The sequence below is a fragment of the Dromiciops gliroides genome, chromosome 2 (assembly GCF_019393635.1).
Source record: "Dromiciops gliroides isolate mDroGli1 chromosome 2, mDroGli1.pri, whole genome shotgun sequence".
In the NCBI taxonomy this organism is placed as follows: domain Eukaryota; kingdom Metazoa; phylum Chordata; class Mammalia; order Microbiotheria; family Microbiotheriidae; genus Dromiciops; species Dromiciops gliroides.
The window spans coordinates 351,605,349-351,630,034 of record NC_057862.1 but is presented as its reverse complement, the minus strand read 5'-3'; the positions used below and the strand labels follow the sequence as shown (position 1 = coordinate 351,630,034).

At 41.0% G+C, this 24,686-nt stretch overlaps 1 protein-coding gene across 2 annotated transcripts in view; it reads right to left on the bottom strand.

The window, feature by feature from the left end:
• Positions 1-898: 898 nt before the first annotated feature.
• Positions 899-24,686, bottom strand: part of HTR4 (5-hydroxytryptamine receptor 4) — an 86,639-nt gene continuing 62,851 nt past the window's right edge. The window contains exons 3-8 of one of the 2 annotated variants that reach the window (XM_043989706.1): positions 19,121-19,246; positions 17,590-17,790; positions 10,196-10,349; positions 8,100-8,671; positions 2,535-2,597; positions 899-1,856 (exon numbers count right to left, since the gene is read on the bottom strand). In XM_043989706.1, the coding sequence (XP_043845641.1) occupies positions 1,745-1,856; positions 2,535-2,597; positions 8,100-8,671; positions 10,196-10,349; positions 17,590-17,790; positions 19,121-19,246 (1,228 nt within the window). In that variant the 3' untranslated portion in view covers positions 899-1,744. The remainder of the gene's footprint in view (positions 1,857-2,534; positions 2,598-8,099; positions 8,672-10,195; positions 10,350-17,589; positions 17,791-19,120; positions 19,247-24,686) is intronic. The other variant, XM_043989707.1, reaches the window with a different exon arrangement.

Sequence of the window (24,686 nt, the reverse complement as noted above, 5' to 3'; positions counted from 1 at the left end):
CCTTCCTCTTCTGGACAGCTCCTGTTCTTTGGAAGTTTTTTCCTTACATTAAGCCAAGATGTGCCTTTTTGGTGACTTAATTGCCTCTGAGTTCTGCCCTCTGGGGCTAAGTGGAACAAGCCTGATACACCTTTCACATGGTTATCCTTCTAGTGGAGGCAGTGTGGTACAGAGGAAAGACTCTGGGCTTGGAGGTCAGTGACCTGGATTCAAAAAGAAGCTCTGACACTTATTAGCTGAGTGACCTTTTGGCAAATCCCCTGACCTTCCAAGCCTCATTTTACTTAGCTGAAAACAAGCGTTTAGACTAAACGATATTTGAGATCCCTTCCAGCTTCCATGTTCCATTATTTAGGGAGTTATTTGAAGATGTTTCCCCCATGTGTATTCTCTTTTCCAGGCTAGAGGTCCCCAATTCCTTCACCTGATCTTTATTTTATCTGGTTTTCTGTCTTCTCACCATGCTGGTTATCTTAGACTAGCCATGCTTTGGCTTTTCAATGCCCTTCCATTCCTGCATTTTCCCTTCCCTCCCTACACCTCTACAACCAAATACAACAGTGACTGAAGAAGGGGGCATCACAGTACAGTGGAAAGAGCCCTGGCTCTAGAGTCAGAAGACCACCTGTGACGCTTCCTACCTGTGTGACCTTAGGTGAGATGCCTGGGCCTCACTTTTCACCTCTGTATAATGGGGAGGTTGGATTAGATGGCCTCTGAAGATGCTTCCAGCTCCAGGTCTATGATCAGCAGCCACCATATGAATCAATGCATTTGGCAGACTCTTTCCATCACTGGTCAGAAAGAGAAATCACATCCATAATACCAGAAACTGTAAGATCAAAGACCAGAAGAGTCATGGACCTCCCATCCCAAAGGCTGAGGCTAAGGAGACCTGAGGTATATCTGTTTCCTACCCATAGCAAGAGTAAAGGAGAAGAGAGAAACTCTCTCCTAGTTGTTTTATTTTGCCTTTGTGGGGCTACAGGAGAAAGACGTTTAAAAAAAACACACAACACAACAATCACAACAAATAGAGAAGTGAAAAACAGCAACAATGACAACCCTCCCCCCCCCAACTACAATTTTAAAAAGCCAGAAAACACTAATGCAGAAGACCTGAGAGAAGAGAGACAACAGGTCTGCTTGCATGGACATCACAGAATGTCACAGAGCTAAAAATCATGCATAACATTTGGACAGTCTCTCATGTTCTCCTGGGCATTGCCTTTGGACCAAAACTTCTGTCGAGGCTGTGCCTGCTCCTAACAATCAGATTCACTTTGTCTATTCACAGTTTTAGCCAGAACTGCTTTTCAGAATGTTTTCCAGGGAGACAGAGCAAGCCTGTGTCTTTCGCAGGAGAAGTAAGCAGCCTCTGGAGATGGACCCAGCCCAAATCGTCCTCTGAAGGAGGAACCAGTGCATGCTATTCTCATGAAATGCAATCTGATCATATCTTCCTCTGAAGAAGGAACCAGCAGCCCAAACCGTCCTTTGGTTTTGCTGGCCTCATAACACAAACAACTGAGGCCCCAAGGGATGCTTAGTCAGTAGGTGCTTTTTGCCACAGGAAACAAAGAAGGAGCAGAGCTCTTTCCTGGGATCTACCAGACCACAGGGAGTTTAGGCTCCTTTCCGATGTCCTGGGCAGTCTGTGCATTCATGCCACATCACCTCTTCAGCAGGCAAGTGTCCAACCCCCAAGGTCCCCCCAACAGTCCTGGGGGTTCCTGCTTCGTGGTCATCGGCTGTGACTCTCAGAACAGTGGGGAACCTTGATTGACTCTGGGGGATGGCTGGCCGCCAGATGCATTGTTTCATTAGAGCGGTGATGTTCTCTCTCTCTCTCTTCCCTTAAAAAACGTCAAAAACAATTTTAAGGAAAGGAAGGGCTCTCTCTCTCTCTCTCTCTCTTTCTCTCTCTCTCTCTCTCTCTCTCTCTCTCTCTCTCTCTCTCTCTCTCTCTCTCTCTTCCTCTCTCTCTCTCTCTTTCTCCCTCTCTCTCTCTCTCTCTCTCTCTCTCTCTCTCTCTCTCTCTCTCGCTTGCTCTCACTCTCGCGCTCTCTCTCTCCCAGAAAAAGAAAAGCTATTACAAGCATAATAACAATCCCATCCCATTTGTATAATAATGAAAGCCTCATGATGATTATGCAAGCATTCCCAGTCCTAATAATTCCCATTTTCATAGCCCTTTCAGGTAGATAACACAAGCATTATCTCCATTTCTCAAAAGAGTAAACTAAGGCTCAGAGAGTCTTGACCTAGGTCACATGACACTTTACAGTTAGTTAACCAAGGGTTTCTATAGCTCTTTGGAAACCTGGCAGCCTGTAAGGGGGGAGGGGGGAATGGGGTATTATTATCTCTACTCTGCCAGATGAGGACACTCCAGGAGGAGAGGTGACTAACTGAAGGTCACATAGCACCACTACCAAAGCAGTGCAGTCATAACTCACACCAGGTCTTCTGACAGCTGATCCAGCATTGTTTGCATGTAGCCACTCTGAACATGACTAGGAATGAATACCCACCTTTGGGGCTTTTTGAAAAGTTGTGTGACTTTTCCATACAGGACAGAGAATGGTATCCACTTCCTAGAATCATAGAATCTTAGAGTTGGGAAAGACCTCAGAACATAGAACACAGATATTAGAGCTGGAAGGGGCCTTGGGGGTCATCTGGTTCAACCTTCTAAAGTGGATTATTCATAGATCTCTTCCACTAATGGTTTAATCTTACTAGCTGGTTCTTGGCACTGGGCCCTGCCTCCACTGTTCCTAGGGCTGGTACCTCCACCTCTTTGGTGGTTTCTCTTCTCTTTCCATGAGTCCCTGACTCTCAGGCCTGATATAGGAAAGAAAAAGCCAGAAACCCAACTTCATCATCCAGCCTTCTTGTGTCCCTCCCTGGGGCCACCTGCTCATAATTAATGGAGAGAGTGGGAGGGAGAGAGGGCAAGAATGAATGAATGAATGAATGAATGATTCTTACCAAAGGTATTCTGTCTACTCAATTGCAACTCAGATCTTATATCCTTAGATCTCTCATTTGATCAGAAAGGCCTTTAGCTCATGTATTAGGATATGGCTATATCCTAGTGTCTATTAAGGGGGTTGAATCCACATATGAAATAGCTTACACAGCATCTTACAATCTTCCAGCTGGATGGGACTCATAGAATCTTGTACCTTGAAGTGTCACTAGACCAGTGGTGTCAAACTCAAATAGAAGTGTTTCAAGGATCCTTATATGCTGCACATTGACTTTGTCTTAAAACGTAATGTTATCTATGCTTTATAGTACTTTTATTTATTTTGTCAAATATTTCTAATGACATGAGGGACTATCCCTTTGACAACCCACACATGAACAAGAAACTTCTTTAAAGCATTCCCAATGAGTAGACATCCAGCCTCTATATAAAGATCTCTGATGGTGGGGACCTTGCCACTTCTTGAGACAGCCCAGTCCACTTTTGGATTTGACATTATATGCTTACAAAGCACTTCATCTATATTATCGAAGTCTTGGCATTATCCCCTATGGAGTAGGTACTCTAGGCATTATGCTCCCAATTTTTCAAACGAGGAAACTGAGGCACAAAGTAGGAGACTGACTGTGCTTTTGTTGACTGGTTAATTTAATTGATGTAGGGAACTCACAGATGAGGGAACTCTCTCTAACAATGCAAGTTGCTACCTTTTGTTCAATTTATATTCTTAGAGAATTGCCAAGAGGCAGAGATGTCAAACACATGATGGGCAACATGCATCCTGAAGCAGATTAAAATAGAATTGATAAAAATTGGATAAAACAAATAAAAATACAATAAAATATAGTAATATTAACTTGTGATTTTCTAAGTCAACACACAGTTAGCAGGAATTCATTTTGATTTGAGTTTGACCCCAATGGCCTAGAGCACTGATGAATTAACTGGACAATTGCTTAGCCAGTACATTTCAGAATCAGAATTTGAACCCAGGTTTTCCTTATTCCAAGGCCCACTTGGGAGTAGATTCAAACAAATGCCATGTCTGAAAAATGAAAACAAGCAAGAACCACCATGTAATACTGGAGACTGGTTGTTTGCTAGAGAGAGCATGGGACACAAGATCCTTCTAAGACCTGGGGGCCTTCTAAACCTCAAAAGTCACACAGCCTCCCTAAAAAGGAAGAATCAATCATGAACAAAGAATGGAAAGGAACAAAGAATGACTAGGTCATCTTTGTTTTTGTATCTCCATTGACTAGGACAGCGCCTGGCACATAGCAAAATGCTTATTAAATACTTGTTGAATGAATAAATGAATGAATGATCCAATAAATGCTTGTTGCATTAGATTGGATAATTAATGTAAAATTAGCTCCAAGTTCAGACCCTGTAGCACATCTATCATGGGAAAACATGCAGATCAGGAATAATGAACAAGGAAAATTGAGGAAGTATGATTGATTATTTAGTACTGAGTCAGCCTTGCCCCAGGCAGAATATTCTCAGACCAGCCAACACAATCATTATCTTCTATTTGATAGGGCCATCTCCACAGAGAAGTGGGGGCATCAAGCTGTCTTAGCTTGATGACACTCCTAGAATTCTAGGCTCTGTGAGCTAGATGAGACCTCAGAGGTCATATAACCCAATTGTACATGAACAGTAATCCCTTCTCTATTATAATGATTCGATTTCCATGACATTTTAAGTTTTCCAAAGCACTTTTCTTACAACTATGAGAAAATAATGGGATTTGGCAGATACTCAAAGGCCCCAGGGGATTAATCTAAACTGATTGAATTAAGTGAGAGTGATTGACTTTGCTGATTAGCCTACTTAATGTTAATTAGATTGTAACCACACCTGTCTGGCCCTTAAGAAGGTATTGTTCTCAGAAGTTAAGGACTTTGAACTCAACATGAGACCACCTTCAAGTCCAGTGAACCAATGGATTTGGATGAAACTAACCAATCAGCTTGAAGCAGTGTGTAAGGACCGCCTCTACTCTGGACCTATAAAAAGCTTCCATACTCAGTTTGTGGGAGCAGTTTGTGGTTGAAACAGGTTCCTGGTGGATGACTTAAGGAAGAACCAGACTAGGCTGAAACTCTAGGCTAGATAGGACTTTTCTTAACTTTCTGAACTCCACATGTTTTCCTTTTTACTAATACTTAATATGCTTTAATAAATGCTTAATGCCCAAAGACTGGTGCTAAAGCTTGTAATTTAAGGCAACCACACATTTAGATTTTAAATATCACACAACAATCCCATGAGGTAAGAAATGTCAATGTTACTATCTCCATTTTATTGATGAATAAATTGATCAGAGAAGCAAAGATATTTGTTCAGGATCACACAGCTAGTAAGTTTTGGAGACAAGATTCATGCCCAGGTTTTCTCACTCCTAGAACAATGCTCTTGACACTATACCAAATGGCCTTTTTTTGGAGGGGGAGGAGCAGTGAGGGCTAAGTTACTTGCCCAGGGTCACACAGCTAGTAAGTGTCAAATGTCTGAGGCCAGATTTGAACTCAGGTCCTTCTGAATCCTGGGCTGGTGCTTTATCCACTGTGCTACCTAGCTGCCCCCTAAATTGTCTTTCACTATGTCACACTCCCTACACATGGTCAACCAGCCTTTCCTTCAAGATGCTCAGTGATTAGGAAAATGACTCCCTATAGAAGCTGCCCATTCCACTTTTGAACAGCTCAGATTGATTACTGGGAAGAATTTCCTCAATCAAGCTGAAATCAGCTTCCTGCTAACTTCTTCCCTTTGCTCCTGGCCCCTGCACTCTCTGAGGTCAAACAGAACAGATCTGGCCTGTGAAAGTGCTTTGGATAATTGTGGTTGTTATCACATTGCCCTCCAAGCCTATTCTCCTCCAATCCAAATAGCCTTATTCCTTCTACTTCCATCCTAGCTATCCAGCTTGTCAAGGTCTTTCCTGGAAAGTAGTGCCCAGAACTTGGCATAATGCTCTAGACATGGCATCACCTCCTGTGATCTTAGTCCTCCTCTCTTCCTTTGCATTTCCACCCACTCTCACAGCTTCAATTGCTTATAACTCGCTACTCCGTACCTTCATGACAATGATAAGAATTCACATTTACATAGTGCTTTAAGGTTTGTAAAGTGATATATGTATATATATATACACACACACATACATACATATATACATATACATATATGTAAATATAAATGATATATGTAAACAATATATATAATATGTACACATATGTATTATATATACATATATAATATGTACATATATATGTAAAATCTCACTGGATCCTCACAACACCCTTGTGAGGAAGGTGATGTTATTATCCTTGTTTTATAAATGAAAAAACTGGAACTAAGAGAGTTTAAGTCCTTTGTCCTGGGTCATTCAGTGAATAATTTTTGGAGGTATGATTTGAACTCTGGTTTTTCTGACTCCAAGTCCCTCATTCTAGCCAATATGTCCTCATATCTAGCTAAAGGGGCAGCAAGGCAATGCAAGAAGTAGCTAGGTGGCACAGTGGATGGAGTGCCAGGCATGGAGTCAGGAAGACCTAAGTACAGATCTGGCCTCAGGCATTTACTAGCTGTGTGACTTTGAGCAAGTCATTTAACTCTGCCTCATTTTCCTCATCTGTAAAATAAGATGGAGTAAGAAATGGCAAACCACTATAGTAAGTTTACCAAGAAAACCCCAAAAAGGGTCACAAAGAGCTGGCCACAACTGAAAACAACTAAACAAAAAACCCAGCCAAACTTCCACCTGTCTACAGAGTATCTCCACTTGGATACCCTGTTATCCCCTCCAATTCAATATGTCCCCAAATTAACTCAACATTTTCTCTCCCAAATCAACTCTATATTTCCTTCAAAATGCTTTGAGGATTTACCCCTTCTAATCTTGCAAACAGCCACCATCCTATTCCAGGTTCTTACCACCACCTGCCTACCTAACTGCAACAGCCTCTGGTCTAGGGGTTTTTTAACTTTTTAAGTGGCATAGGTCCCTTGGGCTGTCTGGTGAAGCCTCTGCACACTTTCTCAGGATAATGTTTAATTGCATAAAATACATAGGATTACAAAAGAAATAATTTCTATTAAAATACAGTTTTTTTAAAAAAAGATTACAGGCCCTGAGTTAAAAACTCCTGCTCTATCATCTCCCTGCTTCTTTTATTTCTCTTTCACCCCTGAGACCTCCCTTTGAGACAGGGTTACTAAATGAAGGGGATGAGAAATAGGTATCAGAGGAACATGACCCAGCAACATTTAGTTAGGAACAGGGCAATTAGAGTCAAAATGATACCAACATAGATGTTCTTTGCTACCTTACAGGTTCATAGCCATTATGTTGTGGTTGGATGGACTTGTCTTAGAAAAGAAACTGTAGGTAGGGGGCAGCTAGGTGGCACAGTGGATAAAGCACTGGTCCTGGATTCAGGAGGACCTGAGTTCAAATCCGACCTCAGACACTTGACACACTTACTAGCTGTGTGACCCTGGGCAAATCACTTAACCCTCATTGCCCTGAAAAAAAAAGAAGAAGAAGAAGCTGTACCTTCTCTGTCTTTGAGAAGGAAGAGATGATCTATTCAGCTTCCTACCACAGTTCTGTCCAGCAACTCTGTTATCAGAAATGTTCCTTTGTGGAAAAAATAGTGGATGATTCCTCCCTTTCATAGGATTCTGTAGTCTAGTAGATAAGGTGCTAGACGTAGAGTTAGAAAGACCTGGTTCCAAGTCCTTCTTCCTAGAGCTCATGTGCTAGTCACTTAACCTCTCTAAGCTTCAGTTTTCTCATCTGTAAAATAAAGGGAGGCTGAACTTTATGGCCTCTTAGGTCCCTTGCAGACCTAAATCTATATAATCCTATGAAAATTTGCAAGCTGAAAGGGACATTAGAGGTAATCTAGTTCAACTCCCTTTATACATGAGAAAAATGAAACCTACAGAAAGGAAGTGACTTACCCAAGGTCACAAGGCAATAAGTAGAAATCAAACCCAGATGTTTTGACTCCAAATATTATGATTTCTCTATTGTACAATGCTGCTTTTTCTAAGGAAGCTTTCCCCTCCCCACACTGGCACTCACCTTAGCACATGCGTGGACCCATTGACAGTGGTGGTAGAACAGGGGACTGTCTGACCCAGGATAGAAGGCCTCCGATAACGTTCCTCATCACAGCACAGAATGATAAGGAAAGCTCGACGAAATGCCTTATTCAAGAAAGCATAGAGAAAAGGGTTGAGGCCTGAGTTGATGTAGCCAAGCCAGAGGAAGGTGGTCCAAAGCTGGGCAGGGACGCTATAGCCCACAAATGGGTCAATGATGTTGGTGACAAAGAATGGTGCCCAGCAGAGGCAGAAGCAGCCCATAATGATGCACAGGGTCTTGGCAGCCTTGGTTTCTGTCTTCATGCGATGATGGGTGCTATGTTGATCCGGGGGTTCTCGGCGACCTTCTGTGGGAGCTCCAGCCCTCTGCAGGATCCGGATCTGGCGAGCATGCTCCTTGGCAGTGATGTAGATACGGTAGTAGGCCAGGACCATCAGAATAAATGGGATGTAGAAGGCCACCACAGAGCATGTGATAGCATAGGGTTTGTTGACCATGAAGATACAGTAGGTGGAGTTTGAGTCCTGGTCAAACTGTCTCTTCTCTATCTGGAAAAAGGGAACAGAAAACAAGAGTTTGTCATTACAGCTTTGGGAAGAAGATAACAGTTGGTGCCTGGGTATTTGATTGTAGAGTCATGTGGTGAATAGTCACTTACACTGGACTTAGAGTCATAAGGCTTAGTTCAACTCTGAGCTCTGACATTTAATAGCTATTTAACCAGGGCAAGAGATTTCATCTTTCTGAGCCTCAGTTTCCTTATCTATATGATGAGCAGGTTGGATGAGAGGATGTCTGAGGTCCTTTATAGCTCTAAATGCTATGATCTTGTGAATGCTTGGTATCTAAGTTTGGAAGAGGCAAGAAAGATCTCAGGAGACTGCATGGAGGTTCAAGCTTATATTCTATATCATCCAGGTCACAACACTGAAGAGAAACTTCAAGGTGTCACAGAAAGAACCAGACTAAAAGCCAAGAGACTTTTGTCTGTAGATTCTGAACATCACAACAAGTATATTTTAAAATCCCTAAAATATTAGAGCTACAGAGTCCTAGAATCTAGAATATAAAATATCAGAGCTAGAATAGATTTTCAAATAAAGAATATTAGAGCTGAAAAGGGTTTAAAAAAAAACATTTAACACATATGGTTAGAGAAAATTGAATCTTAGTGGTCATAGAATTTGATCCCCTTATTTTACACCAAAGGATAGGGATTGGGCAGAAAGCTAGATGGCATAGTGGATAGAATGCCAGCTCTGTGGATAGTAGGACCTGAATTCAAATCCAGCCTTAAACACTTATAGGCTATTCAACTCTGGGCAAGTCACGTAATGAGAAGATGAGACTCAGTAGAAAAGACCCTGATGTTGGGAAAGATTGAAAGCAAAAGGAAAAGGGGATGAGATGGATATATGGTATCATAGAAGCAATGAACATGAATTTGGCCAGACTTTGGAAGGTAGTGGGCCACAGAAGAACCTGGTGTGCTGTGGTCCTTGGGGTCATGAAGAGTCAGACACAACTAAACAACAACAAACATGGGATTTGGGAAAGTGACTTGCTTTAAGCCATAAGAAGTTAGTGACAATAACAGCATTAGAACCCCAAATTCCTGATTCTTATGTTTTCTCCCATATCTACCAACTATTCATGGGCACTTGGGCAAAATCATCCAACCTGCTGGGCCTCTGTTTCTTCATTTGTTAAATGAAGAGGTTTAGTCAGATGGTTTAGTCAGATCCCTTCTAGTTCTGAACTCACAATCCTACGATTTATTCATGGCAGGAAACGTGGACAGATAAGGTAAAGTAGGACAAAGCCCTCTTGGGGCAAATAACACAGAATCCCTGAACACTCTGGCTTCATAATACTTCAACTGAACAGAACATTTGTGGATAATGATCAGGCGCCATTCAGGAGTGCTACTCAGAAACACACATCAGACTCTATGAATTTACATTAGCATAAACCTGAGAAAGTCTCATATCATTTCAATTAATTGGCTTACAATCACAGTCTGGCACAAAGTTCATTGCACATCGAGCTGCTAGAGACTGCATGGTACTCACCAAGTCTATTATGCCAATGTTATTCCAGCGTTGCATTATGGGGAGGAAAGAAATAAACATGGGGATTACCCAACAGCCTCCGAGCATCAGGGTGATGCGTAGTGGAGTCATCTTGTTCCTATAGACCAAAGGCTGGCAGCAGATGGCATAGTACCTGGAAGGAGGGAATGAAGGTGGGGGGGAAAGGATATTGGAAGAATGGGAGGTAAAGAAAAGAAAAGACAGGGAAATATAAATGAAAGATAGGAAAAGATGAAAAGGGGGGAAAGAGAAACAGAGATTATCTTAGGATAATCATAGGATTTTAGAGAAGGAAGGTACTTTAGCACATAGAACATGAGAGTTAGGAAGGACCATAGACACCACTGAGTCTAATTCCATTCTTTTATTAAAGGTAGGAACTGAAGCACATCAGATTTTTATCCAAAGGCTCATGGAATCTTAGAGCTGGAGGAAACTCAGAGGACATCTGATTCAATCAACACTCGAGTGGGAATTCCTTGTACAGCTTCCTTGGGAACTGGGCATCTAGGCTCTGCTTGAAGACCTCCAAAGATAGAGAAACTCTCAATGGCAGAGCCCACTCCATTGCTGGACAGCTCCGGCTGTTAGAACTTCGTTATCTTGACTTGAGATCTTCCCCTCTCCATCTCCTCACTTCCTCTGCCCTTAGTTCAGTCCTTTGAGGCCAAGCAGAAGCAAGTTTATTTACTATCTCCTCCACTCAGCAGTCCTTCAAGTGCTGAAGGACAGTCATTGTGTCTTTCTGTGGATTCTATGCTCCAAGCAAAACATCCCTAATTTTTTCACATTGTGGTTTCAAGTCTTCTCAGTATTCTAGTTGTGCTTTCAGGAATGAGCTCCAGCTTGGGATCAGAGAAACTCTAAAGCCCTTAGAGATCATCCAGTCCAAGGTTCTTAACCTGGGGTCTGTGAATGTACTTTAAAAATATTTTGATACACGTATGACAATCGGCTTTGTTTACAATTCAATGTATTTTGATTTATACATTTAAAATATTATTCTGGGGAATCCACAGACTTCATCAGACTGGCAGAGGGATCCAGGCACAAAAAAAGGCAGAAATGCCTCATCTCATCCAACCCTCTCATTTTATATATAAAATGAAATAATCAAGACCCAGATAAGTGATTCTGAAGGTCACATAGGTAGCAGTAACAGAGCCAGGATTCAAACTCAGATCACTCCAAATCCACAGTCCATTCTACTCTACTCTGCTTGCCTAGCCTGTTCCTTCCTAAAATGTAGTGCCCTGAGTAGAACTCAGTTCTCCAGATGGGACTGGACCACGGTCTAGGACACTGAGAGCAATCATCTTCCTACAATAAACTTGGCCGTAAGCTCATTGTGACTTAACTACCAAGACTCATTTTCTCTAACAGGTCTAACAGGTAAGACCCTGCTGGAGCTTTATGTTAGTTTTCTGTGAAAATTTTAGAAACAGATGCAAGGAGTTATTAAGTGGTCCTATTCTTAGGTCATTCCATGTCACATAAAAATTCCCCCCTTTAGGTGAGTCACCTCAGTCTTTCTGCCACCTCCTCCTTTTTCCCTTTCCTCAAAATATAACTACCACAACAGAGCCGACATCCTTTTGGGGGTTGGGGGAGATCGAGGGAAGGAGAGGTCCTGGAAAAAATAGGGTCAACTTGTGAGGTGACATTTCTGATAGGATAAATTAATCTTTGGAACTCAAGGACAAGGATGACCTGAGAGGAGAAAGAACAGAGAGAGGTTACCTAGCCATTCTTTATTGGCTAGGGTACAGCAAAGGTTTTTCAACCATTCAATACAAGGAAAGATAGAGATCTGGCATCTTAGAGAGCCACAGTGTTAATTTCTGCTCTTAATAAGGAAAATAGAGGTTTTGGGATCGGGTCACAGGGGAAGAGGGATGCAATCAACCTGGTTAATTAATGGTTAATGTCCCCTAGGCAACTAGCTGGGTCATGTGTTCAGACCCAGGGGAAAGTAGGTAGATTTAAAACCCCAACTTATAGATCTCCCTCTGTTCTCTGGTCTCCGTTCAGTCCAATCTTCTACACCCTTTCCAGGCATGGCCACAGTGCTCCACATGGCCAAATGGAAGCCTTTGGCCAGCTGATCACATCTGGCATCAGAGGTGGTACATTCCAAGGTCTTGTGGCCTTGGACCCCAGTTCATAGAATATAGACCATCAGTGATAGGAAGAACTTTGGATATAGAACATAGAATGTCATAACTGAGCTGAGAAACCCTTAGAAAATAGAATGCCCGAGAAGGAAAGAGATCTTGGAATATAGAATGTTAACTCTCAGTGCTGGGAAGTACCTTAGGACACAAGACAGAAAATTAGACTTGGAAGAGGCATTGGAATAAAGAATATAGAATGTCAGAGTTCAATAAACATATAGGTGAAATTGGCTCTGTGATGTCTGTATGGGTTTGGTAATACTCTCTCAGCTGACTGAACAACATCCATCCTCCCTGTCTATAAAACTGAAGGAGGAGAACGTTGGGCCAAATGGAGGTTCAGTAAGTACTAGTTCAATTAAATCAGAAATGAAACATGGCATCAAAAAACCCTTCATTGGCATTAATGAGAGTGCAGCAGGCAGAACAAGGGAAGTGATCATTCTCACACCCTGCCCTCACCAGGCCATATCTAGAGGCTGGATGACCTTTTAGATTTATCCCTTTTAAGAAGAACCTTGACAAGCTGGAATGGGTCCAGAGGAAGGCATCTAGGACAGAGAGGGGATTTATAACCATACCATGCCAGGGCTAGTTCAATGAACTAGAGATTTTGAGTCTGGGGAAGAAAAGAAAAGACAGAAGCTGATGACCATTGCTTTGAAGTATCTGAAAGGACAACAGATGGCAGAGATGTTGGACTTGTTTTGTTTTCCCCAGAGAACACACCTAAAAACAACTGGTGGAAGACTGAGGGAAAGAGTTTGGATGAAAGAGTACACAAGGTCTTACTTACTGCTTACTCCTTGAGGGAAGGAGCTATCTTTATTTTTATTAATTGTATCCATGGCACTTAGCACAGTGCCTGGCACATAGTAGATGCTTAATAAACATTTACTGGATTACCAGATTGGAAAAAAGTAGCAGACCTGAAGTGAGACCTCTAGCATTGTGACTCTAAATTCAGTCTTCCTTCTACTAAGCTAAATTAGCTTTCATCAACTATTCATTTTAAGTTAGTGCCATAGTATAATATTTCAGTGCACTTAGAATCAGAGAACCATAAAATATTCAGAATTGGGAAGGACCTTAAAGGATATTATTATCAGTGATGAGAATGAGATAATAACAAGCATGACTCACATTTACGTAGTATTTTAAGGTTTGTGAAGTGTTTTCCATGTATTATCTAATTTGATCATTGGCGTATAGCCCAACCTTTGCCTGACTAGGAGCCCTATCTACATAGTCCCCTAGAGGTGGTTATCCACCCTCCATGAGACTTCCATTTCGAGCATCAGATGATGAGGGTAGGAGATTTATTTTCTTATTATCATGCACAGAATCTTCAGAATCTATGCCACCAAAGCTAAAAGGGACTTTAGCATGTAGAGAATAAAATGTCTGAGTTGAAAGAGACCTTAGAGATCATCTAATCCAATCCTTTAATCTTACAGGGAAGAAAACCAAGTCCCAGAAATGGGAAGAGACTTGCCCCATGGTATGCAATGATTTAAAAAAAAAAGGAGTTTCTTTATGTGTTAGTTTGATCAGAATAGTCTCAAAGGGGTTATTCAACGAGCTCAAATCCTGAAGGGATGATTTTGGCCTATGTATGTGTATTAGGGGTGGGTGGTTGAGGGTAACTTCACAGGCAGTGAGAGATGGTAAACTAAGATTGATCCCACTTAGCATTCAGATAGAAGACTCCTTGCTGTCACATTAAAGTTCTATTTTTAATTTTCCATCATTAGAGATCTTCTAATCAATGCTTGTTGACCACCTATCCAGGATACTTTAGAGAGGATTCATGCTAACGTGTGGGTTGAACTAGGTAGACCTAGGGGACCCTTCCAGCTCAGAGAAGCTGTGACTCTACCACTCACTGCCCTTTTCCTCAAGAAGCCTCAGTCTCTCCATCTGTAAAATGTGAATATTAATGTCTACACTTCTTCCCTCCCTTGGGAGAAAAGCATTTGATCACCAGTGGCATTCTAACTCTAAATTCAGTGTCCTTTTTAGGCACAAGAACTGAGGTCCCTTCTATCTCAGAAATGCTGTAATAGTAGTGCTAGAGAAATGTCAACTACTATTCAGCTTGTCTGAGACATCTGGTCCTACTTCCATTCAATTTGACTTCTTAGCTCTTACATTTCCAAAGAGAAGTGAATCATCGGGATAGTCCTTTAGTCAGTCAACATGCACTGTGTTAAGAGCTACATATAAAAACTGAGTGTCTGTTGCTTGGTATAAGGCACTTACAGTGCCCTTTGTCCTGACCAGAAAATGAGGAGTGTAGCCAAAGTGTTCTGGATTTAATCCGTAGGTCTGAGCAATCAACACAGCATGGTGGACAAAGCATTAGCTCTAGTAAGACATCCTGAGTTCAAAACCTGACTCAACCAGGGTGGAGGATCTTGCTCACCTTGAAGATCTCTGTATCTCAGTCTGATGATCTTAAGTCCTGCTTTTGCTGCTTACTAAATTGCTAAGTTGGGGGAGTCTTTGAGGCTCTTAGAATTTCAGCCTCCTCAGATGCAATCCCAGGGTACCATCACTTGCTCTATTTCTCTCTCATATGGGTTTTGTGGAGAGAAAATTAGATAATTTCAAAGCATTTTATAAGTGCAAACTATTATTAGCATCTATTTTCCATACCCTCCCTTCCAATGTGGGAAGTAATAAAGGATGGATCTTAAAAGTCAACCTTTTAAGTACAAAAAGGGAGATGTGAAGGGTAGAAAAAAAGCACATGTGAAAAGGACCTAGTGTTCTCAGTTGACCACAAGGTTAGTATGTGTCAATGTTGTGATATTGCAGGTTTAAAAAAAGCCAATGTTATATATAACTGTATTAATGTTCTGGTCATGGGAGTGGCCCTGTTCCTTCAGCATCTCCTTATATGGCATGGTATTGAATCCCCTTCCATTGTGGTTACCCTCTCTGGTCCAACTTGTCAACATCTCTCTTAAAATGTGCTTACAGAATTGTATACAATACCTACTTTGGGGGTTAAGCTTAAAAGGAGAAGGGAATAAGTATTTATATAGCACCTGCTATGTGCCAGGCACTGGGTGAAGTGCTTTTAAAATAAATATTATCTCATTTGATCCTTACAACAACCTTGCAAATTAGGCCCACTTATTATCCTCATTTCATAATCGAGGAAACTGAGGCAAAGAGAGGTTAAGTGACTTGTATGGGGTCATATAGGCAATAAGTGTCTGAGGTTGGCTTTTAACTCAGGACTTTTGTCTCCAGGCCCCATGCTCTATCCACGTTGACACAAGCTGCCTCTGGCTATCCTGTTCAAAATCATATTTTAAAAAACCCAAAACAAAACAAAACTATTTTCTTACTCTTTGCATATCTCTTCCCTTTCTATACCTTAGTTTCCTCCTTGTGAAAGGATAGAGGATAACAGGACTATAATAATAATTAATATTTATGTAGAGCTTTAAATATATTTTATTGATCCCTACAAAAGCACTTTGAGGTAGGTGTTATTATTATTATTATTATTATTATTATTAATTTGGGGGGAAATGAGGGTTAAGTGACTTGCCCAGAGTCACAGAGCTAGTAAGTGTAAAGTGTCTGAAGCTGAACTTGAACTCAGGTCCTCCTGAATCCAGGGCCAGTGTTTTATACACTGTACCACCTAGCTGCCCCCATTAATCCCATTTTACAGATGAAGAAACTGAGACTTAGAAATGTTAAGTGATTTATCTAGAGTCACACACTAGTAAGTGTCTGAAGCAAGGATCATGGATTTAGGACTAGAAGGGATGTTAGGGGTCATTGAGTCCACCCCCTCATTTTATAGATGAGAAAACTGAGGCACAGGGTGGTTAAGTAACATGGTTACTAAGTGTCTGAGATAGGGTTTGAACCTATGACTTCTTTTGTTTTTTTTTTTGTTTGGTTTGGTTTGGTTTGGTTTGGTGAGGCAATTGGCGTTAAGTGACTTGCCCAGGGTCACACAGCTAGTAAGTGTTAAGTGTCTGAAGCCGGATTTGAACTCAGGTCCTCCTGACTCCAGGGTCAGTGCTCTATCCACTGTGCCACCTAGCTGCCCCTGGTTTTTTGTTTTTTTTTTTTTGTTGTTGTTTTGAACCCATGACTTCTTGATTCCAAGTCATGCACTCTATCTTCTTTACAACCTTGCCACCTATTACTTTCCTAGTCCTGGATACTTTGCTTCCCTGAATATGGTATCAGATCACATTGGTGTTTTTTTCTTTCAACATATCAATAATGTTATCATTATGCCTACTTATCTCTAAATTAAATATGCCCTTCATGGCTTTGAGATTTGTCACCATCTGGCTTCCTGCCCATCCGAGTCACCAATGAAGCTTTTGAACCTTTCTCCTAAAATGCATTGTCCAAATTAATGGTCATTCCTTTCCCAACATTAAAATGCATAAGCTCACAACAAATATTCTTTAATAGAATCATAGGCTTTAGAGATGTTCCTTACTAGGATCCTGGACATTCGTTATTTGTATAACTACCTCTTGGAGATCTAGTTTAGCCTGTTAAATTTACAGATAAGGAAAGTGAGGTTCAGGGGAGGGGGGAAATTACTATCTCAAGTTTACTCAGTAAGTGAATGACAGATACAGGATTAGAACATTTCCTCTGACTTCACTTCAGTACTCTTTCTACTCTATGTGGATGCCTCCTTCTTATGCAGGGGGTGCTGGGAGAGAGCTAAAGAAGCAAGATTAAAGAATTTCATTTTCGCTTACATTATTACCTTTTAACAGTATGATCATTTTCTATGTCATTTGCGGTACAGATGATAAGCATCCTAAGTATTAGTAGAGGGCTCTTTGTGAGTTTTTATGACCAAAACCCATCATCATCTATTGGTCAGTCCCCTGGTGATGAACCTCAGAACTTAGCTAGCTTGGTGTGTAGTGGACAGCCACAGTGGGTCACTGGGTACCAACTCCAAGCTCTCTGAGTCCAGGAAGATTTTCCAGAATTGGTGGTAGGTACAGCAACAAAACTACTAAGATCCCAGGGTCCCCTCTACACCATGATGAAACATTCCTAGAGGTGTGTGTGCACACTGATATCTTAAGAGTCAAGTCTTAACTGAATTGAAGGAATTAGGGAAACCTGATTCAAAGGCTCCATAGAGCAGGGACAGGCTTCAGAGGGTAGCCTTGTACATGCTCCTCTTCTTACCTGTCTAGTGAAATGCAGCACAGGTGGAAAATTGAGGCTGTGGTGAGCAGGACATCTAGAGATGTTCGGACAAGGCAAAACATCTCGCCATAAATCCACACGTCCTGGACCAGTTCAATGGCACCGAAGGGCATGACCAGGACAGAGACAAGCAAATCGGCAAAGGCCAAGGAGACAATGAAATAATTTGTTTTGATTTTCCTGTGATGGGGAACAAAAGGAAGAATACTTTGTTTTGTGTTTCAGTTTGGAAACCAAGGCACCAATGAGGTTGTTGAGGGTTCAGGGGAACCAATTATATTCAGGTCAACTCATAGGCTCATAGTATGTCAGAGCTGGAAGAAACCTTATAGAGACCTTACGGAGATTATCTAGTCCAACTTCCAGATAGGAAAATGATTTATCCTAAATCACACAAACAATTAGTAACCGAGCCTAGATTTGAAGTGAGATCTTTAGACTAAAAATCCACAGCTTTTTCTAGTAAACCATTGATTAAATTCAATGCAATGCAATTCAACAAGGATTAACTTAAATACTTGTGTATGGAGCTATGTGTAAGAAGATACAGAAATGAAAAAAACATTCCCTCTCTTCATGGAGGTTACATTTTTGTGTGTGTGGGGGGGCAATGGGGGTTAAGTGACTTGCCCAGGGTCACACAGCTAGTAAGTGTTAAGTGTCTGAGGCTGGATTTGAACTCAGGTACTCCTGAATCCAGGGCCAGCGCTTTAACCACTGTGCCATCTAGCTGCCCCTATGGAGGTTACATTTTTAAAGGGAAAGTAAAAAAAAACTGGGGAGGTGCCAAAGTCCCAGGTTTCCCCTCTATAGCTAGACTCTGCTGGAGATAACAGAAGAAAATAGTAGTTAGAAAATCTTTGGAGTCGAGAGAATCCAATTCTGTCACTGAGTCACTATGACCCTCAGTTTTTCATCTCTAAAATGAGATACTTGGACTAGGTGATGACAAAAGTCCCTTTTAGATTCTATGTTCTGTGTCTTAAAGTCCCTTTTAGCTCTCACAGTCTATATTATCTGATTACCGAATTTGACATGAGGGACTGGGCTCAAGGATTCCAATGCCAAAGAGATGAGAGTATATGCTAGAACTTTTAGCTCATTATACTAGGCATTTCCCCAAAAGTTTCAAAGACTTCCTATCTTCTCGATCTCAGTCTATAGAACCTCCACTTTTGATTTCAACTGTGTATGTGCGTGCGTGTGTGTGTGTGTGTCTGTGTGTCTGTGTCTGTGTCTGTGTCTGTGTGTGTGAAATCAAATCTACTTCAAGGTGTATTCTCACAATCTGTATTCTAATTTTTTTTTATTTCTGAAATTCCACGTTCTATGTGGTTAAGGTCCCTTCTAGGTCTGATATTTCATGCACTTCGTTCTAAGTTCCAACATACCTTCTATCTCAATCATCTTATGAATCAATGATTCTATGAAAATATGGTCTCTGGACCCCAAAATCAAGTCGTTATGTTCTCAGGAGATTATGTGAAACAAAATACCTCAGAAGGCTCACCTGAGTTGTCTGTCCCTGCACACAGCCACCATCACCAAAAGGTTCCCCAGTATGGCCATTAGGATGACTGCGGAGAGAAAAATGAGCAGTCCGATCTTCTCTGCATACCTGAAACCCTCCCCAGAACTGCAAAGCACAGAAAGGAGAGAGGGAATATTGAGCACAGAAATCATCTAAAAGGAAGAAGACACATCTTTATTTTCAATTTGTATGAAATCAGCTTCATCATCATTATCACCACTGGCATCATCACCAATCTCATCACCACTACCATCACCATTGCCACCACTGCTAACACATTATCATCAATTTCATTGTGCCACTATCATTGCAACCATTGCTACCACCACCACCATCATTACTACCAATGGTCATCAAGATCATTTCTATCAATATCATCGCCATGAATACAACTGCTGACATCATTATTGCCATCATCATTTCCATTACCACGATCATCATTTCTTCATCAGAATCAAATTCTGATGGTAATAGTCTTTTTAACATGTTTATAAATAAAATTTTATTTAAGTGTTGGGGTTTTTTCAACGACAGTGATGGCATTTTGAAATCTCCTAGAATTTCCTATAACTGTAGAATTATAGCAGTTTTATATGCTTCATGCCTATTCTATAGCAGTATTCTCTTTTTTCTTGTTGATGCGAGTGTGTTTACAAGTCATTGGCTCCAAAACTGGGGAATCAAACCTTTATGAATATCACTGCTTTTTAAAAAGTCCAACTATATGACATTGTTAATTTTTAGTTTGAGGCCTGGTCATTTGCAAAGTATATGTTTTGCAAAATTCAAGCTATGCACCATTTTGAAGGTCAAAGCTAGCCTTCTTGATTACTCATTGAGCTCTGAGTCATCTCATGTTAGTTACCAAAAACATTCAGTAGACATTATTTATAGAGAGCAGTCCATATTATCATTCTTTTTTAAGGATAATGTTCCTGTTATAAATTCAGAACCATTTTGTCCTATTAGGCATGGAAAATTTCACCAAAGAACTAGTTAAAGGAATTGGGGTTAAATTTGTTCTGATTGACTCTAAAAGGCAGAACTAGGAGTCTTGGATGGAAGATAAAGGCAGGTAGTCACTTAGTGTGAGGGAGAAAATCTTAACAATTGAACCTATCCCAAATTGGAATAGACTGACTCAGGAGGTAATGGGTTCCTCACCATCCTCCAGAGGGGATAGGCTGGATGACCACTTTTCAGGGATGTTGGTGAAGAAGATTCTGAATTAGCCATGGGGTGGATTAGAGGGTATCCACCAAGTTTCCTTCCTACATTGAGATCCATTATTTCATCATCATCCCCAAAACATATTTATCAAAAAGCCACAGTATGCCAGGCCTCAGGTTATGTTCTGGGGATAATAAAAAAAGGTATAAGCATGATTTTTGCCCTTAAGGAACTTATAGTCTGTTGGCCAGATAAGCCACAGACATAAGGAAATTACTTGCAATAAAGGAAGTCTTTGCAAAGGACTAAATAAGAAGTACAATAGGTAAGGATAAAGCAATTTCTGCTGGCTGGGGTAGAAATGATGCTCCCAACAAACCTTCCTAGGGGAGGTAGGCCTTGTTGTAGTGTATAAAGTTATTCAAGTAGAGAAGAAGGATAAGAATAATACAAAGAGAAATCTGTGAATAAAGAATTGGAGGTGGGAAAGTTGGTGAGGATGAATAAATCCATTTTATTGGAAGAGTGCCATTCATGAAGCAGTTTAATGGGAGAAAAAGTGGCATAGGCTTGGCACTAGACTGTGGAGGGCCTTGAACAACAAAACAAAGGATTTTTTGGCAGAATATGGGAGCTAGTAAGGGTTTTTGAGCAGCTCATCAAGAGTACAACTCTAACATGGAAAGCAAGAAGAATTGGAAGAGGAGAGATGAAAACAAGGACACAGGTAAGAAAGCTGTTTTGATAGTGCAGGTAAGAGGTACAGGAGGATTTGACTCAAGGGATAGTCATGGAGCACCACTAAGAGCCCTGTATTAGAAGCCAGGACACCCAGATTCTAGCTGTAATTAGGCAGCAAGGTGCTGCTGTAGAGAAAGCTCTGGGCCTAGAAAAGGGAATAGTTGAGTTCAAATTTGTATTTGAACTCAGACACCTATTGGCTCTATGACCTTGGGCATATTTGCCTCAGTTTCCTCAACTGTAAAATGAGATGATTAATAGCACCAACATCGAAGGGTTGTTGTGATGATCATATAAAATAATATTCATAAAGCCTGTGCCTAGCACATGGTATTTTGTTGTTGTTACTCATTTGTGTCTGACTTTTTGTGATCCCATTTGGGGTTTTCTTGGCAAAGATACTGGAGTGGCTTGCCATTTCCTTCTCTAGCTCATTTTACATACAAAAAAACTGAGGTTAACAGGGTTGAGTGACTTGCCCAGAGTCATGCAGATAGTAAGTGTCTGGGACCAAATTTGAACTCAGGTCTTCCTGAATCCAGGCCTGGTGCTATATCCCCCTATGCCACCCAGCCATCCTTGGCACATAGTCTAGGTACTATATAAATGCATATTCCCTTCCCCTTCCTCTAATTATATCCTTGACTCTGACTTGTTGTGTGATTTGGGTGGGGGGGCAAGTCACCCACTCTCTCTTGTTTTCAGGTTTTCCCTCTTAAAAATGAAGGATTTAGATTAAAATGTCTTTAAGATTCCTTACAATACCAACAAGCTCTTATGTTGTATGTTCTAAGGTTCTTCTTAACCCTAATCACCTGATCTTCTAAAAGTCCTTTCAGTGCTAACATTTTATGTTTTATATTCTACTCCCTTCTAGATCTAGCATTCTGTATTTTTTCATTCCAATCTGTTATCTATCTGTGACATCCTATATTCTGTGGTACCTTCTGGCTCTGAAATTCTATGCCCTATGATTGGAATGGAAAGGAAGGCACAGATGGAGTTACAACATTCTTATGTGCTGGGTTGGAAAAGGGCATTGCTATGTCCTGGTTTATTCACCAGGAAGCAAGCTGACCTAAGTACCTTTGTTGATAGACATAGGTATAAGAGCAGTGGATTTAAGTTCCTATTTGAAGTGCCAGCTCAAGTATTTTTTTCTTTCTTTTTCCATTTTTTTGGGGGGCAGGGCAATGAGGGTTAAGTGACTTGCCCAAGGTCACACAGCTAGTAAATGTCAAGTGTCTGAGACCGAATTTGAATTCAGGTCCTCCTGAATCCAGGGCAGGTGTTTTATCCACTGTGCCACCTAGCTACCCCCTAGCTCAGCTATTAATTAGCTGTGTGATCTTAGTTAAGTCACAACTTCTCTGAGTTATAGTTCCATATTCTATAAAATGGTTGCAATCATTTCTTACCCTTCATCCCTGACAGGGTTGTTGTAAGAATTAAATGGGATAGGGGGCAGCTAGGTGGCACAGTGGATAAAGCACCAGCCCTGGATTCAGGAGGACCTGAGTTCAAATATGGCCTCAGACACTTGACATTTACTAGCTGTGTGACCTTGGGCAACCCTCATTGCCTTGCAAAAAAAAAAAAAAAAAGAAAAAGAATTAAATGGTATAATTGAGGTGACAGGGATTTATTACCATAAACTACTATATGAATGAGTCATTACCACCAATACCAATCATATGGAAGAAACACATGGAGAAGCAACTCAGGAACAGCTGACCTCTGGGGGCACATTTCCCCAGAGGTGAAAGTCTCAGCAGGCTTTATAACACTTCTTCCTTTCAAGGTAATCAGGTCTGCAATTACCATAGAGTGGGACCAGCCTAGAACACCAACCAAAAAACCGTGCTTCTCTTTAATTTTATTTTATTGGACTTGGGTAGTCTTAATGTGGGAGAGAAGCTAGTGACCCCATCAAGGCTACTGGCAACAGCTGCTCCCTCTCCACACCTACATTTCAGCTACTTTTTTTTTTTGGTAAATAGTATTTTATTCTTTCCCAATTACATGTAAAGATAGTTTTCAACATTAATTTTTTATAAGATTTTGAGTTTCACATTTTTTTCTACCTCCCTCTCTCCCATCCCCAAGACAGCAAGCTATCCGATATAGGTTATACATGTGCAACCATGTAAACATATTTCCACATTAGTCATGTTGTGAAAGAAGAAACAGAACAAAGAGGAAAAGCCACAAAAACAAGTGAAAATAGTAAGCTTCAATCTGCATTCTCTGCTATTTTTCTTTCCTGATTTCATTAAGACTTTCAAGAAGTACACTGACATGCTTAAGCAGGCCTGGAGGAGGAAGTTCCTGTAATTCTCAGTTTGAATCTCGGTCTTCTTTAGCTCCACCTTATGTATAAACAGACTCATCATTGCCTTTCTGTCTTCAAAATAAGGAAAGAACTGCCTTGGACTCCATTGGGCATTAATGTCTTCAATGCTAGAGTGTGCTTACTTCAGGTACAGGGGGTCAGAGTTCAATTTCAAGGTTCATTTGGGAGATGTCAATTAGGAGCTAGAAATAGCAAAATTCGGAACCTTGAGCGACTGGTAAAACTTCCTCATAGGAAGAACTCGCTAATTAAGCAGATCTGTCTATTCAGCTGAACACAAGTGTAACGGAGATAATTAAGGCAGAAGAGCAACTGCACATGCAGAAACAGAGCAAGACCCTTTGGCAAACCCCCTGGCCCCTTAGGGAACATTGTCAACTGCTATGGTACGCTTTTCCTTTAGTTAAAGAGATCTGCTTTTCCTGGAATTTCTTCCTCAGTTGAAAGATTAAGCAATGTATTTTTCTTAAACTGTTATGGATTAAATCATTTAAAGTCATAGAATAAATAATAGATTCAGAGCCAGAAGGAACCTTAGAGGTCATCATATCCACCCCCCTCATTTAATAGATGGGGAATCTGAGGTTCAGAGAAGTTACATGATTTGTGTAAGGTCACACACCTCATAAATGACTAAGGTGGGATTTGAACCTGGGTCTTCCTGATTCCTAAGTCCAGAACTCTAAATGCAATCAGTTTTAAAGGTGGAGGAGACTATTTTATAGAGAAGAAAATAAAATCCTAAGAGGAGAGGTGATTTCCTCACAGGTGGTGAGAGAGCCAGGGCCAGAGGCCTGGTGTCCAAATGTGTTGCCCTTTTCTAGAACATTCCTGGCAAAGATGGACTCATAGGACATCAGAGATAGAAGGGAATGCTAAGGGCCCAGCCTATTCCTGAGCAGAAATTCTCTACAATATATCCATCCAGACTGTACTTGGAACAATTCCAGTGACAGAGAGTGCTGTATCTATGAAGGTGGCTATGAAGGTGGGACAACTGTGTGTTAGGTGTTGTTGCTGTTGTTGTTTTTAAATAGCAAATCTGACTTTTGGCAGCTTTTGCTGTTGTTACACATTCTGCCTCCCAGAGACAAATAGGAAAAGCACGGCAGCCTTCTGAGGACTTGGAGAAAGAGACCAAGTCCAACTTTAATGTTGTTTTCTTCTAGCCCCAGTTCAAGCAAGTCTCTTGGGTCACAGTTTCTAGTCTTCTTTGCATCCGGGTCTCTTTCTTTTGCATATGCTATAGTTTGTTAATATCCTTCTTTTTAGTGAGGCAAA